Source organism: Chionomys nivalis, chromosome 2, assembly GCF_950005125.1.
Source record: "Chionomys nivalis chromosome 2, mChiNiv1.1, whole genome shotgun sequence".
NCBI classification, from domain to species: domain Eukaryota; kingdom Metazoa; phylum Chordata; class Mammalia; order Rodentia; family Cricetidae; genus Chionomys; species Chionomys nivalis.
The window spans coordinates 25,186,277-25,202,181 of NC_080087.1; the positions used below are offsets into that span (position 1 = coordinate 25,186,277).

Sequence of the window (15,905 nt, forward strand, 5' to 3'; positions counted from 1 at the left end):
AGTCAACAAAAGGAACCTGTCTTCTTATTTCAGCCTCAAAGCACATTCGTCAGAATCCTCATTATTCTTCCCGCCACCAAAATTCTGATTCTAAGGTGTGTTCCAGTTTTGCCTTCCTTTGAAGCAAATTATCATGTTCAACTCACCAAGTCACCAGTTCCCAAGGCTCCCTTCCTCCAGTTCTGTTATCTCAGCCCCAGCTGTATAGCATCAATAACCTTAACCTCAACCTCCTTCAGTATTGCCTAACTGTAGTGTACAAACGTGTTGCAGGCACCGTGAGATGCAGCTGGAAAACTTGATTCATCTTCTACCCTTGCACTTCATGCATTGGGTACCCAATCATCTTAAGGGCTAGATCTGGGTTTTGAGTTTTCAGTGAAATTTAATTTTAAATTTAAATTTTTTTAACTTAAATTTTTAGTTTTGAAAGATTTTTATCTTTGTTTTAGACAGGGATTTTGCCTTTTTATGGGACAATATGTATCACTAGCAAGCTGGCCTCAAAATCATGGTAGACCACTTGTCTCAGACTCCCTTGCTATAATAGGTAGGAGACACACCATCTTGCTTAATTTTTGTTTTTGAAAATCTTCTCTTGGTTTTTAACACTGTGAACTAAAAGCTCTCCAGTTTTTACTCCCAGAAATCAATTCATATGGACATTTTTAAAGCAAAAGGTTCGCTGTAGGTGGAAGTTCTAAGGCTTGTTTTCTAAAGCTGCAGGGCTTTCACTTGCTACCCCATACTAGATAGTTCGCTTAGCCAAATGGAAAACAGAAGTAGTCTTTGAAGCATCAAGGGAGACATTATGGGTAGAAGTTAGAGGAACATTAGCAGGATATTATGATGTTTGGGCTATGGTCCATGGTTCCTGGCGTATGCCTCCCTCTCTAAGGCAACTCATAGAAACTAGAATGTCTGTACCACTAATCTTCCCCAGCACTCTATCTTGAATACCCATAAAGAAATATTCCAACCTGCTATTTTCTGATAATAAGTCATAAAACCCTCATCATCTCAAAAGGGTACTATGTCATGCTCTTGAGGGAAGAATACCGGGATGCTGAAGCACACAGACCTCTCTGAATTTCCCTGCTGTCAACTTTGGACAAGCAAAGACCTCCATAGGCCCCCCACAGGACATGGTGAAGAGGCTTCTGATAGACTAACCCGTGGAGCTTACAGGAAGGAAAATGAAAACTCATCCCCACAGAGGAGGGTGGTACACTCCAACTCCACAGGGACAGAAGGTCCTGTGCCCCGGGCTCTTGGAGACCTTGTCCTATATATCTTTCACGTGGCTATCCATTTGTGGCCCTTGAAATATCCTTTGTAAAGAACTCTAGATGTAATTATAGTATTTCCCCAAGTCTAGCAAGTCATGCTAGTAAGGAGAACGAATAGAATCCAAGGAGGATGGCATGGACCCCCAACTTCTGGCCAGCCAGAAGTTCTAAGTACCCAGGTTTATGATCTGAAGGGGTTTAGTCTTGGGTACTAAGCTCTCAATTCGTGGGTTCTGTCATTCTGCCCAGGTGGGCAGTGTTAGTGGTGAGTTGAACTAGAAATACCTACTTGGTGGATTACTTCGTGGAGGGGACATATTCCTCATCTTTCAGAGTCATAGATATCTGCTTTGTTGGCTGGGGTGTGACAATACAAGAACAAAATAAAATAAATTTTTCTCCCAGTAGAATTAGTGCTGAAAAGACTCCTTTAAAACAGCTGAGAGGTTCACATGCTTATTAAAATCCATCAGTAGAGTATTGTTTCCTTCAAAGCGTAACCTATGGGCTCAGAGCAAAAGACATAGCCCATTTGAAACTTCCTAAATTTAATTTCCACACTAAACCTGTTACATTTCAAAAAGATTCCTGGTGCTTTGTAAGCATGGCAATGTATGAAAAAGGCTTTATATATCTGTCACTAGTTCCCATGTGAGCTTGAGGTGGGACCTCCGGTAGAGCTGACTGGAGTAACCCGCTGACACACTGAAGCATCCTTCCGAGGCTCATCTATCACAAGACTGACATGGCTAAGCAGGACCTCCATTTCTCATCCTTCGTGGTGAGCCTAAAGCCGGTTGCCTATTAACAGAGCAGATGGCTGGGCATAATGCCGCCTAGCTATCATCCCAGAACTTGGAAGGTCAACTCATGAGGATCACCAATTGAAGTCCAGCTAGGGATACAAAGGAAGACACTACGTCCAAAACAAAACACAAACAAAAAACAATGAAGTCCAGGTGTGGTGACTTGTGTCTGTAATCTCACTTCAGAGGTGGCGGCAGGTGGATCAGAAATTTACATTCTTCTATGACTATATAGTGAGTTTGAGGCCAACTGAGACTAGTTGAGATTTTTTTTAAGCCTAAAACCAACCCCAGCAAGTTAAAGTAAGCAATGAAAGCCCAGAGCTGCCAGGTGCCGATGGTTGAAGGCTTCATCTAGTATCAGGTGCTCTCTTGGTGAGAAACAAGAGGCAGCTGAATCATACTGAGACAGCCCCTCCCCGTCCCCATCAATAGGCTAACATAAGAGAGGCCCCAAAGCATGAACATCAAGAGAGATTTGGGAAGAAGAAGACTTGAAGAGCGACGGTTCAAGGAGGTTCACTCAACAGGAGAAGCAAGACAAGGAGCCAGGGAGCCTGAGAGGGAGTGGTGGGGCGGGGACACTTGCATGCACCGACTGATATGCAGGGCAGATTTTTCCACCATCAGAGGGTGCAGAACACTTCTTTCTCTTGAAGTTGCTTGGCAGCTGCAGGCTCTCTCTGGAATGTTCCTGTACTTGGGCAGACCTTGCTAGTTTCTCATTGACCAAGGCCGCAGAGTGTCCTGAGCTGCCAGCCCTCTGGGAGTTTCTCAGCTGCCCCAGGAGCAGTCCTTCCCGTGAATGCCCTCAAATCTTGATCTGGGTCACCATATGTGACCTCATGCCAACGCCAGTCCTTGTTGAGATGCATCTGATTAAATGAAGCCAGAGGAATGCCATCTCACTGCCTAAACAGGTCCTTGAAGTCAGGTCACCATCGGGAGGATGTGGTCCCCAGAGGGCGAAGGTCTAAATCAGCCTTACTGACATGTGACTCCATTTGGAGAAAGACACAGGCTTAAAGCCCCATGTGATATTCTTTTTTTTTTTTTTTTTTTACCATGTGATATTCTTAAAGTAATAGACCTTGCAAAAGGCCTTTGAGAGCTACTCTAAATGGAAATAGGATGTAAATAGTGCCATGGCCAAAAGTACCAAACAGGCTAGGATGGGGTTACCGGGAAGAACATATCCTTCAGGAAGAGAAAATATTGGGCTTCTTCTGAGATATTTCTGATCCTCAAATCATAGAATTTGACTCTTATGACCCATGATCCAAAGGGTTGCTCTGGTCTGCACCTTAGCCGATGACATCTATCACCCCTCCTAGTTTATCTTGTCCCATTGGACACCTCGTTCTTGCTTGCACCCTCACACCTCCACTGGCCCCACTGTGCCATAAAAACACGTTCGTATTATCATAACAGTTTTCTTCGTCTACTTTTTTCTTCTTTTTTACCTAGACAAATGTCTGGCTTTTCTTAGCGACATCTATGCCTCCGGGAAGCCAGGAATTCCTCACTTCTCCAGCCTTCTGGACATGAGACAATGAAGGTTTCCCATGTGCCATTCAAGAACTGCCCTCTATACAACCACGTGGACACATCACCAACACGCGCCCCACATCTAAACATAGGTTGTAACAAGAGAGCTGGCTTATTCGGCTCTGGCTGCATTTAGAACTGGAATCCAAGATCTCCAGTGAGTGTCACTGCTAGTTTGAATTAAAGACAGGTAAATTTGGCTTTGATAGGAGCATATGTATGCAGAGGCAAAAATTCTGGGATGGATGGGTAGATGGATAATGCAGATAGTATTATGGAATAAATGTCTATAACCCCTTACATCCTAAATGTTGCAACTCTGCTCTCTCATGCAACAGTTTCAGGAAGTGAGGTATTTGAGAGGTAACTGGAGTTAGAGGAAGTCAGGAGTGTGTCCCACTAATGAATGGCATTAGCAAGGAAATCGTATTCAATCTCTCTGCCATGTGATGACACATTAAGAAGGCAGCCATCCATCAATCAAGAAGCAGGCCCTTACAGAATGGTATTTGTAAAGCCTTATGATTATGGTGTCATTGTCTCCATTTTAATGTGGTGTCCATGAGCTGTTTCTATTAAGGGTGACAGATACGTACTCAGACACACGTGATCAAAAGGTACGTACTTTGAGGTCAGGGGGATGTGAGTCGGGGTCCAGTACTTCCTTACCACCCAAGGGACATGGGTGTCCTATTTACCTTTGAAACCCCAGGCTATTATCTCTAAGGGGTTGCTGTGAAGGTGAAGCCTGTGGTGAGGGCAGACGGATCAAGACTGCATCAACCACAGTGTGCTGCCTTCTGACCCCCCTTGCCCACACTCTGGGATCTGGTATCAGCTCAGCTTTCCCAGGAACCTGAAGAGTCCCTGTGTCTGAGATGCCATCTCCACTGGCCTCAGGTGAGACAGAGAGCCATCACTTCCTCTCCACAAACTTTCCCCTGTGGCTGTGGCCCAGAGAGTCTTGTGCAATGGGCCCCTCCCCTGGAGGACCTAGTTAGATCATGAGAAGCTCTGAAAAAGCAAATACGAACCTCCGCTTGGTTATATTTTCATCTTAGAACATTTGGAGATCCAGTTTTTACCTGTTTTTATATACATATGGTAAGCACTTTGGGTAGTTGTTGGCTGACAACTTGTTATCAAATGAACTGAGTTCCAAGCCACACCCAATCTGTTGGACTATGAAAAGTAATCTGTGTTGTTTTAATATATATGGTATTTTATTGTAGCTATTCACATGCACTGAAATAACTGGACGAGTGGATAAATAGATGGATTGGGAGAGAGACAGAGAGATCCAGAAATATAAGGTGATTGGGAAAAGGAGTGTCCTCCCTAACAATTCCTGTCTCTAGGCCTTCAACACAGGAACTGCTCTTGAATCTTTGTATACTCTCGGAATGGGGCAGGACTGAGAGCTGTGACAGACCTAGCTATCTTAATAATTGTTACTAACATGAAACAGTCCTGCCAAGACACAGGAAGATATTCCCACCCCATGGCCATGACCCCCTGCCCTTTCTGCAATGCTTCCTTAACTCTTCCTTGGGGGCAGTAATCAGTGACTCTCAAAGGCAGATCCAAAGAGCTACGATAAATTATAGCCTTTGTAAGGGAACAAAAGCAGCTGTCAGCCCAGCTCAGCTGGTAGGGTGTCTGGCTTGCAAGCACAGCAACCTGAGCTCTACAGTCAGAACTCAAATGAAAAAACTAATCTGGGCACAGTGGTGTGCACTTGGAATCTCGGCACTGAGGTAGGCAAAGATGGGTGGGTCTTTGGGGCTCACAAGCCAGCAAACCTAACCTACGGGAAGAGGTTAGGCCAAGGAGAGACAGTCTCAAAAATAAGATGGACAGGGCCATTGAAGTGACCTGGAAGGTAAAGGCACTCACTGCCATACTTGATGACCTGAGTTCAGTCCCCAAGATCCCACATAGTCGAAGGAGAGAACCGATTCCTACAAGTTGTCTTGTAACCTCTATACATGTGCCGTGACCTGCACACACACACACACACACACACACACATTTACATACACACACAAATATTTATATTTAAAGAAATTTAAAACAATGTTTAAAAAATAATAGGGTGAATGACACTGAAGGAACAAAGCTCAAGATTGACCGTGGACCTTCACACACACACACACACACACACACATACACACACACACACGTACATGCACATGCACGTGCACACACACACACACACCAAAAAAAGACAGACACGCACACATTTAGAAACTAAGAGGTCACACTTAATCAGTCATAAATTTTCTTAGGCAAAGCAGTGAGCTGGACAGTATTGGATGTCAAATACTATTGTTACCAGTAATATTATAATTAGAATAAGCACACACTCCTCTGATGTAGTAACTACAAAAGACAGTATTCAGATATTAAATCAAGCTGAATTCTTTATCATCATGCCTTTCTGTCAACTGAGTCTTCCAGAATTGAAATTCAGAGTCCATGATGACCAATAAGTTGAGGAATAAGAGATTAAAACACCTTGATTATTGATGTTTAGGCCACTTAAATGATTATTCAAGAGAAGTTACACCCTTAAAGAAGACCAGCCTAACATTCAGGTAGTGAAAATACGTATGAGCACTGAAGGAGTTCGGGGCAGCATTCACTTAGTTCACAACCGCACATGATGTACAGGAGGCGCTAATCCAAAGCCAAACCCTATCAGGGCCCTCAACATTCTTGACCACAGTCCAGAGGTCTAAAAGGGCACAATGGCATTTTCAGAAGTCTTAAAGATTCTTCCTGTTAGGACAGATAAGCGACGGTTAATTTTCTTTTCTCTTCTTTTTTTCCAAGACACCACAGAGGCACTGAGAAACTTGCAAGGTAAGGCTTATAAATGTCAAGCTTTAGCTAGTTGGTCTCGGTGAGCTAGCCTCACACACGTTTCAAACGCAAGCCAGTAAGCCTGCTTCTTCATGCTCGCCTCACCCAGTGTGATCAAAGATTATGACTCATGCACCGAGGCTGCCTTGGTGTTTTGTGTTTTCTGTTGTTTTTTTTTTTTTTTTTTTTTTTTTTTCCTGAGCCTCATCGTAACTGAAAGTGCACTTGAACTTTGAAACGGGCTATGGTTCTTACACATGAGCTGCGCTCACAACTACAAGCCTCAGTAGTTTTCAATTGAAAGATTAGGTCAAATATTGCTAGAATTTGACATATTCATGCACCTTAAAGTGGACAGCCAATTGGCTGGCTAAGGACTTGAAAGATTTTTTTTTGGCAGAAGAACTTCTTAATTGAGTGTGTGTGTGTGTGTGTGTGTGTATAGTGTGTTTTGATGTGTATTCATGCCTGTGTATTCATGTGTCTGCATGTGTTTGTGTGTCAAGTGTGTGTATGTATTCATGTATATGTGTATATCTGCGTGTCTGTGTGTCAAGGGTGTATTTTTATGTATTCATGTATGTGTGTTCATGTGTGTCAAATGTGTGTTTGTATGTGTTCATGTATATGTGTTCATGTATACGCATGTGTTTGTGTGTCAAATGTGTGTTTGTGTGTTCATGTATGTGCATTCGTGTGTGTGTCAAGTGTATGTTTGTGCAGATTCATGTAAGTGTATTCATGTGTGTATGTGTCAAGTGTGTTTGTGTGTATTCATGTGTGCGTAACATGCACATAAATTCATGTGTGTGTGTCAAGTGTGTGTGTGTTCGTGTGTGTATTCATGCATGTGCATTCATGTGTGTGTCAAGTGTGTGTATTTGTGTATGTGTGTTCATGTGTGTTTGTGTGTGTATTCATGCATTGGATTCATATGTGTGTATATTGATGTATATGCATTCATGTGTTGTGTTTTCATGTGTGCAAATGTGAGCACACATGTGCTAAGGACACATGTGGATCGGAGAACAGCCTCTGGTGTCGGTGCTCTCCTTCTGTGTTTGTGACTGAATCTTGTTGGATCGCACTGCTTATGACAGGCTATGGCTGCACACTCCCGGGCATCCTCCTGTTTCCACCTCCCATCTCGAAGTAGGTGATGAGATTGCAGCAGTTGTCATTCCATGTCCAGTTCTTACACAGATTCTGGGAGTTTCCTCAGTTCTCCCCCTTATAGGGCAAGCACTTTTATTCACGGAGCCATCGCCTCAGTCCAAAAGAGCTGTCCACCTTGTCGCTCTCGCTCACATGGTATTTTTGAGTTTTCAAGTATGATGCAGCTTTCCCCATTTTTTGCAGGATGTCCAGAAGCCGTTTCTTTGAGGGAGTGGTGGACACTCAGGTACACTTGAGCCAAAAGGGTATGCACTTTGAAGTCAGGAAGATGTGAGTCTGTGTCTCTCCCATACTTCCCCGTCACCCAAGGGACATAAGTGTCCTCCTCCACCTTTGAAACCCCAGGCTATTATCTCTAAGGGGTTGCTGTGAAGGTGAAGCCTGTGGTGAGGGCAGACAGATCAAGACTGCATCAACCACAGTGTGCTGCCTTCTGACCCCCCTTGCCCACACTCTGGGATCTGGTACCAGTTCAACATTCCCAGGAGCCTGCAGAGTCCCTGTTTCTGGGATGCCGTCTCCACTGGCCTCAAGTGAGACAGAGAGCCATCACTTCCTCTCCACAAACTTTCCCCTGTGGCTGTGGCCCAGAGAGTCTTGTGCAATGGGCCCCTCCCCTGGAGGACCTAGTTAGTTCATGAGAAGCTCTGAAAAAGCAAATACGAACCTCTGCTTGCTTCTTTTTATTTTAAAGCATTTGGGAATCAAAACTTCAACTTTCTCTTGTGTGTTTGTGAGTGTGTGAGTGTGTGCACTTTAGGCTACTTTTTGACAGATGTTTGATGTTAAAAGAACTGATCTAGTTAATTCATCATCAATGCCTTAGACATCTAGCAGGCACTCATATGTACCGTATGTACCAGATCTTAGCCCAGGCACCAAGAATTCAAAAACAAGGAAAGCCTGGCTTCTGTTTGTGATGGTCTCACAGTGTAGGAAAGATGAGAGGTCTATGTACTCAGTTAATGCACCTTAAGCAACTTTCAGTAGAAGTCTGCCAAATGACACACTTTACCCAGAACCTTCAAGTTCAAGGTCTCTTTTCTCACCTTTCTCCCCCACAGCCCTGCAGTAAACAAGGTGTTAGTCTACTAATCATTTCCAGGTTGGCTATAAGGAAGTCAAGGACAGGGAGGGGAAGTAACATGACCACGATCACAAGGAGGATAACCACAATCCTGTGTCTCCTTTGCCCATGTTCCTCCACCGTTGTGGGGGCCTCTCCTGGAACATGTAGAAACACGTTCAGAATGTTTCCTCACACTCACAAATGCCGTGCCAATGCCACCTGCAGCCTGCTCCCATGAGCGACGGGTCAGACACAGCCCTCTCAGACTCTGGCTTTGGCCTCCCTGCTACAGCCCTCTTTTTCTTTTTTTGGCATCAAGCAAAACCAAGCAGACTCTAGTCAAGCCTCAGGCTTTCGTGTATTGTTTCTTTTATTAAACATTCCCTTCCTCCATGTGTCCAGCTCCACAATCTACTTTCTGCAGAGAGGGAGGGAGGGAAAGAAGAAGGGAGAGAGAGAGAGAGAGAGAGAGAGAGAGAGAGAGAGAGAGAGAGAGAGAGAGAGAAAGCGTGTGTGTGTGTGTGTGTGTGTGTGTGTGTATGAGTGTGTGTGTGTGCACAGGTATGTCACAGTCTCTGGGAAGCCCTTCCTGAGGACCTTCCCCCAAGTTATTTCACAGCTGACCACAGGGCCCTGATCATAGGTCATACTTTCTTACTATGCCATGTTTAGCTTATTGTCCTCTCCCCCCCCCCACTAGATGGGTCCCTTAGGGCTATTTCTGCTGCCTGTGTGTTTGACCCATTAGTTTTTTTACCTGATTAGATAAATAAATGAAACATCAAGGTATCCTCTCATGCCTGAAGCACCTCTTGCAGCAGATAGGGCTTAGAATGAATGCCTAACCCATCACCAGCCTTTGAGCTCCTACAAGATGACCTCTGCAGCTAGACTCCCTGGTAAACGACTCCTTGTAAATGACTGTCACCAGCTGGTAATATATTGCCTGTAATTCACGATGTAGGGCTTCGATCCCCAGAGAAACATTGTCTCTGGCTGCCATACCCTTTCTGAAGAGCTTTTGTGAGGAAAAGTCTCACATCCAAGATTGCAGAATCATATCTGCTTGCTGCTATGTGACCTGTGCTTAGAATAGCGCCCGGCACCCGGTGACATCAAGAAATACTAGCTGAACGAAAGACTGAATGACTGGATGGGCAACACGCATGTGTAGTTCCTGTTAAGCGGACACATTGCGACTTGAGTCCTGGACGCTCTGAAACCAGCTTGGGATTGGACAGGCATCTCACAAGGGGAGCTAATCCACAGACAGGCTCCAGAGGGACCTGTGATCTACAGCTTTCATTAAAAGGAAGCTTCACAACGTAGGACTTTTCTTAAGAATCTGAACAAAGAATTCTTCCCCACGCAACCACTGACTGGAGAGCTCACAGAAGGAATGAGCTGGCTGTCCCAGAGGTGGGTAGAATGCTTATGCTGTGTGTTACAACGGAGTGAGGAAGCCCATGTGAGGGCGGGAAAAGAGCTCAAACTAGAGAGGAAGAAAGCCTGCCAGCAGAGAGGCAAGCAGAAGCTGTGGGCCTGCTGAGGTCATGCCAGCCTTAAGAAAGTGACAGAGAAGAGGAACTGGTTGCCTAAATTCCTGACGGCTTTCTTGCTTTGGACCCAGGTCCGTTGCATCCTGACTGAGGAGGGACCAGCTTACTCACACTTGAAGCACAATTTTAAAAACAGGCCACTAGCAGAACTCCCTGAACTCCCCCAATGCTTGTGTGAGAAGAGGGAAGGCACACTTTCTGGCCTAGCTGCAAAGATGAGGGCATTTCCCTTTCCTACTGTGAGGACGGGATGGACGCACATGTCTATACAAGATGCCTAGACTGACGAGGGCTGGATTTGGGTTTTCTAGTATCTGCTGCATCCAGTCTGTTTTTACACTGTCCAAACTGGCCTATCTTTGCCGGCCAGGTAGACTTGCTTTTCTATGACCAGGCATAGACAGAAAGTAAACATAAGACCTGATGCCCACTGCTTGGCAAAAATGGGCAAACACCAACCCCCTACACTCTAAATTACACAAATGTGAAGTTAGCAGGTGCTAGCCTTGGTTGCTGACCACCAGCTTAGAGACTGTCATTATACTTTGGACAAGACTGACTCACAGATCCAAAATGGTGTCTGTCCCTCACAAAGCTTAACCAAGACTTCCTGGATGCTAACAACAGGAGTACAACCTGGCAGCCTCTGCTTATTGTGCAGTCCTGGGAGAAAAACACACCAGAAACAGGCAACTCCAGTAAAGCTCTGAATGAGGAACAAGACTGGCAAGATGGGTGTGAAAACCGAGAGACCCTGAGTGCATACAATGAGAACTTCAGGGCAAGAGTCCAATTTTGAAAAATTGGTTTTATTTACCAAAACATTAGATTTCAGAAGTCCAGAGATCTGGTTAACCCCAAAGGCCTGTGAGTTTAAAACCAAACAAACAAAAAACAAAAATCAGTCTAAGCTCTTAAGATGCAAAAGCAACCCCACTTTGACTTTTAAAAACTACGTATTTGAATATCTTTGGGCTTTTGCCCATTTTGCATGGGTTTTAAATTATGAAACTACGGCTTTTGCTGACAAAATACAAGTGTTTTATGTGGAAAAATTAGCTCCTGAATCCAAAAGTCAAATACAAGTCCCTACACTATGAGATATCTTCCGTTCTAAAATCTGGTAGCAACCCAGGGCAATGAGGGAGGCAGGGACTCTTAGAATGTCTCCGTACACTGTAAGCACCAAGGGAAGCAGGGGCTCTTAGAATGTCTCCGTACACTGTAGGCACCAAGGGAAGCAGGGACTCTTAGAATGTCTCCATACACTGTAGGCACCAAGCAGGCCTTTAAAAATGATTGACATTGAATGACCCTGATTGCAGCAGTTGACAGTTTTAGGGGCTGTGTCTCAAGGAAGGACCAGAAGCTAAGGCAGGATATGGGATGATGGGTGAAGGCAGGAGAATGTGGTCCTTTGTCTTGGAGTAGTATTGTCAGATAACCCAAGAAGAAATTCCCTCTTTCTCTTTCCTCTCTAAGGCATTGTCAAAGATAGCTTTTTTCCTGCTTGATGTTCATCCAATGGCAGGGACTAACACCAGGGAATTAACTCATTTTTAGAAGTGATGACACAGGAAGAACTCGTTGATAAACAGCTTAATCAGGATTGGATGCAAGAAAAAGGCTTCGGGAGGGTGTGGTAGAGGGGTGAAGAAGAGAAAAGGGAGCAGGCATCCATGCTTCAAGGTTCCACTTGTTTAGGTCAACTCTTGGCACAGTATTCCAATACTGCCTGGGCAAAAGAAGGCAAGCCTCGTGCTTGACTACACTTTAGAGTCACCTGATGCCCAGGCTGCACCTGATGCCAGTTTCTAGCAGAAGCCCTGCGATGGACCCATCCAGGAACTATTTTATTATTGCTTTCCATTTCCCCAAATGATCCTATGTATAACTAAGATTGAAACTTGGAGTCTGAAAGAAAGACATTTTAGACTATAAAGTGCAGAAAGAAAGAAAGAAAGAAAGAAAGAAGAAAGTAAGGAAGAAACAAAGTAAAAAGGAAAGAAAAAAGAAAAAAGAAGGAAAAGAAAAAAGCCTGGGTATCTTTCAGCATGAAGATTCGGATTAAGTAGGTGTGCCTGGGAGGGACTAAGTTTAGCAGCAAAAGCTGGGTCTGGGACAGCTACATAGGACCTCTCTCTAGATACTGCCTCTGAGCATGCCCAGAGTTTCTGGCAAGGGCCTGGAAGTTGTGCTACTATAGCACCAGACCTAAGGACTGTTGTCAAAAAGGGATTAATCTTCTTCTTGTGCCCCTGAGATGACTTGGGCATCCCAGCCTGTTCAGAAGCTGTGGCTGTCATGGGAAATGCTCTGCGTATCCATGAGGGACTGGCTCATTCTTTATCCTTTTGATTCAAAGAAAGGTGAGGTCACAGTTCTTAGAAACCTGTCTTAGTTTGGGTTTCTATTGCTGTGAAGAGAGACATCACGATCACAGCAACTCTTATAAAGGAAAACATTTAATGGAGGCTGGGTTACAGCTTCAGAGGTTTAGTCCATTACTGTCATGGCAAGGAATATAGTGCTGTGTAGTCAAGCACATGCTAGACAAGGAGCTAAAAGTTCTACATCTTGATCTGCAAGCAGAGGAGACTGACACACTAGGCCTAGCTTGAGCATATAAAACCTCAAACACTGTCCCCATAGTAACTCACTTCCACCAGCAAGGACACACCCACTCCAACAAGGCCACACCTCCTAATTATAGGGCAACTTCCTATGGGTCAAGCATTCAAACATGTGAGCCAATAGGCCATACCCATTCAAATCTCCACAAAACCCAAAGCTTAGTTCGGAAACCTGGGAAAACAGCTTCCTGGAAGAAGTTCACTCTCCTACCTGAGCACCAACATGCTGGGAGGTAGGGGACAAATGCACTGAAAGCTGCCACTTCCTCATATCCATTATAATGACAGGGGAAAACCAGATTCCCTGAAGATAAATAGATGCTCCTGTCACTACCACATGGCACATGTGCATACATGCACATTGAAAGTTCTTACTGTTATTCACCCCCATGCAGCTTTAATTCCAGACTTTAAAAATAAAAACTCGAGACACAGTTATGCTTGTTAATCTACTGTCACCAACTAAACTACTATTCACTTGTCTCTGGATCATTGGGAGGGTTAATCCTTTAATATTTTTAGAAATCAAGATTATCAACAGCTCCAATTCTGTTTGGCCCCAAAGCAGAAGACAACATGCTTCTCCACTCAACACTTTTCACAAAATAAATTTAGAGGAAGAATCTGAAGACGAGATCTCACAACCTGAACTTTCTCCAAGGGAATCTCCAAAATCAGAACAGAAACACTGCCAATGCTTCCTGAACAAACTGGGTAGCAAACCGTATCCGGAAAAGAAAACAGTCAGTTTTGGCGACCAACAGAGTTAGGTAGCTGGAGTAGAGACAGATGCACAGAGGTGTGCTCTTTTCAAACTAGAGCTTGGCTTTGGGTAGAAATGAGGCTGAGTTCAAGATCATGGAGACGACTCATTGGGTAAGGGTACTTGACACCAAGCCTGACCTGAGGGTTTGGATTCCATCACCAAGGCCGTGCAAATTGGCCTCTGACTTCTACGTGCACGCCGAGGTGTGCCTGTGTGTGCACATACACAAATAAATAAACGGAGGGGGGGAGGTGTCGAGGAATGCATGACCCCAGAGCACTGGAAAGGTGCAGGGGTTTTGTGCCTGGGAGTGGTGGAGGTGCAGTTCGCTTCAGCAAGCGCATTCTTGAAGCTGGTCATTCTCACGTCCTCCCTGTCTAGTTTCCCAGCTGCTGTGAAGCCTTCACAGGTTGAGAATTATAAAACAACCCTTGGAAACTGGACACATCGGCTGGACTAAAAGACAAAAGTTCTCCAGTTCTTAGTATATTTAAATGATGACTTAATCCACCTCACGTCTCCCCACAATATACCGCACCATCGTTCCACATTAACCACTGAGATTCGAAAGACAAAGTTAAGCGATTAGTCCTCCATCACACAGTACAGCCTGGGCAACATCAGGCCTCAGTGAAGTTCCTGATTTCTGCCTGTCCTCCGAAGACACAACACAGAAGCAATACTGGCTCTAGACTTTCCAGAGAGTAGATACACACACAGCCAGGCCAAGGTCTCATTAACGCCTCCATGGGTTTTCACAGTCAGGGAAACGCGAATCCCAGGTCCTCTTACCAGCAAGCCCGCTAAGAAATCTCTATTTCAGAAGCAGGAGTAAGTGCCTGCCAGAGCTTCCAAGCCCTGTACTAAGGCCAGCCCCTGAAGTGAGGGAACCACACCCTTCCGAGGGACCACAGTCATGCCAAAGACCGGTTAGACCAAGAACTAAATTAGCCCAAGAACCAAAGCCAACACCGGTACCGCCTGGCGCCGCACAGCGGAGAGCGAGTCCAAGGGAACTCGCGGAAACCGCGCCGCTCTGCACCCGCGCAAGAGATAGGTGTACCCACTTGGGCGCACCCACCGGTCGCCTGCCCCTCAGCCAAGGGACACCAAGCTTCTGCAGCTCAGCTGGAGGTGGCGATGTGAAGACAGCAGCTTTCGCCCTTGCTCTCAGCACCCCTCCTCCCACGGTTGCCCGCGGGCTTCCAGGGATGATAACCACACAGTGACTGCCACCTGCCCGTGGCTAGCCCTTCCTGGACCACCCCAGGCCATCCCTCGCCACACTTACCTGAACCGGAGATGTGAACCCGGAGCGGGCGGCCCCTGCTCGAGGCGGACGACAGGTCGCTCTGGGAGCGGCCGCGGGGACTTGGGTCCCCGGGTAGCCAGCGCAGGGCAGGAGCGGCCGGGCCGGGAGCCTCGGGCTCGGTGTCCAGATCCACCGCTGCCACCGCCTCCTGGCCGGCTGGCTGGTCCGGGGACGTCTCAGGGCTCCCATCGGCTTCCGCCATCGGCCCTAGGCGCCGGGAGGGAGCGAGCTCAGGCAGGGTGGGGCCGGCTCAGAGGGCTGAGCTGTCCGTTGCGGCCCCGCGTGGAGCCCCCGGCCGGCTGGCAGGGCGGGGAGGTGGCCGCAAGCAGCGGTGCGCAGCGCGGGAGGAGGAAGAACACAGAAAAGTTTGCACAGGAAGGAGCCGCCTACAGCCGGCTCTCACTCCCGCTGGTGACAGACACGGGGCCCCCCAAGCCTGCTGCCCTCAGTGCCCGGGAACCTGCCCGACTGCTCCCCCCTCAGGCGCGGCCCCTCCACCGGAAGGCTGGGGTCTGCAGCCGCTGGCCCAGCAAGGCTCTCCCAGCCCAGTCACAGAGAAGTGAAGTTTAAGCTGCAGAGCTGAGGCGCAAGCTCAGGGTTAACATTAACAGTACCATTTGCAATCAGTCAGGGCGGGGCGGGGACACGCGTGCACACACCTGACGGCTTGTGATAGGACAGGGACCCAGTGACCGTCATCTGTAATTTACAGGTGCGAGATACTGGCGCCAAAGGGCACTGGGTTTGCCCAGGGATTCCTGGCCGAGCTGGAGTCGCTTGTCAAGTCTGGTCCTTTGATCCTCCCTCTACTACCTCCTGCCCTTGTCAAAGCTCATCTCTGCCTCTCACAGCCCCACATTCCTGGGCTTCCGTCTGTGCTGG

At 46.4% G+C, this 15,905-nt stretch overlaps 1 protein-coding gene across 2 annotated transcripts in view; it reads right to left on the reverse strand.

The window, feature by feature from the left end:
* The window catches only part of Phactr2 (phosphatase and actin regulator 2), a 271,200-nt gene extending 255,868 nt beyond the window's left edge, over positions 1 to 15,332 (reverse strand). For both annotated transcript variants that reach the window (XM_057761357.1, XM_057761356.1), the window contains exon 1: positions 15,003 to 15,332. In XM_057761357.1, coding sequence (XP_057617340.1) covers positions 15,003 to 15,225 — 223 coding nt within the window. In that variant the 5' untranslated portion in view covers positions 15,226 to 15,332. The remainder of the gene's footprint in view (positions 1 to 15,002) is intronic.
* Positions 15,333 to 15,905: the final 573 nt, after the last annotated feature.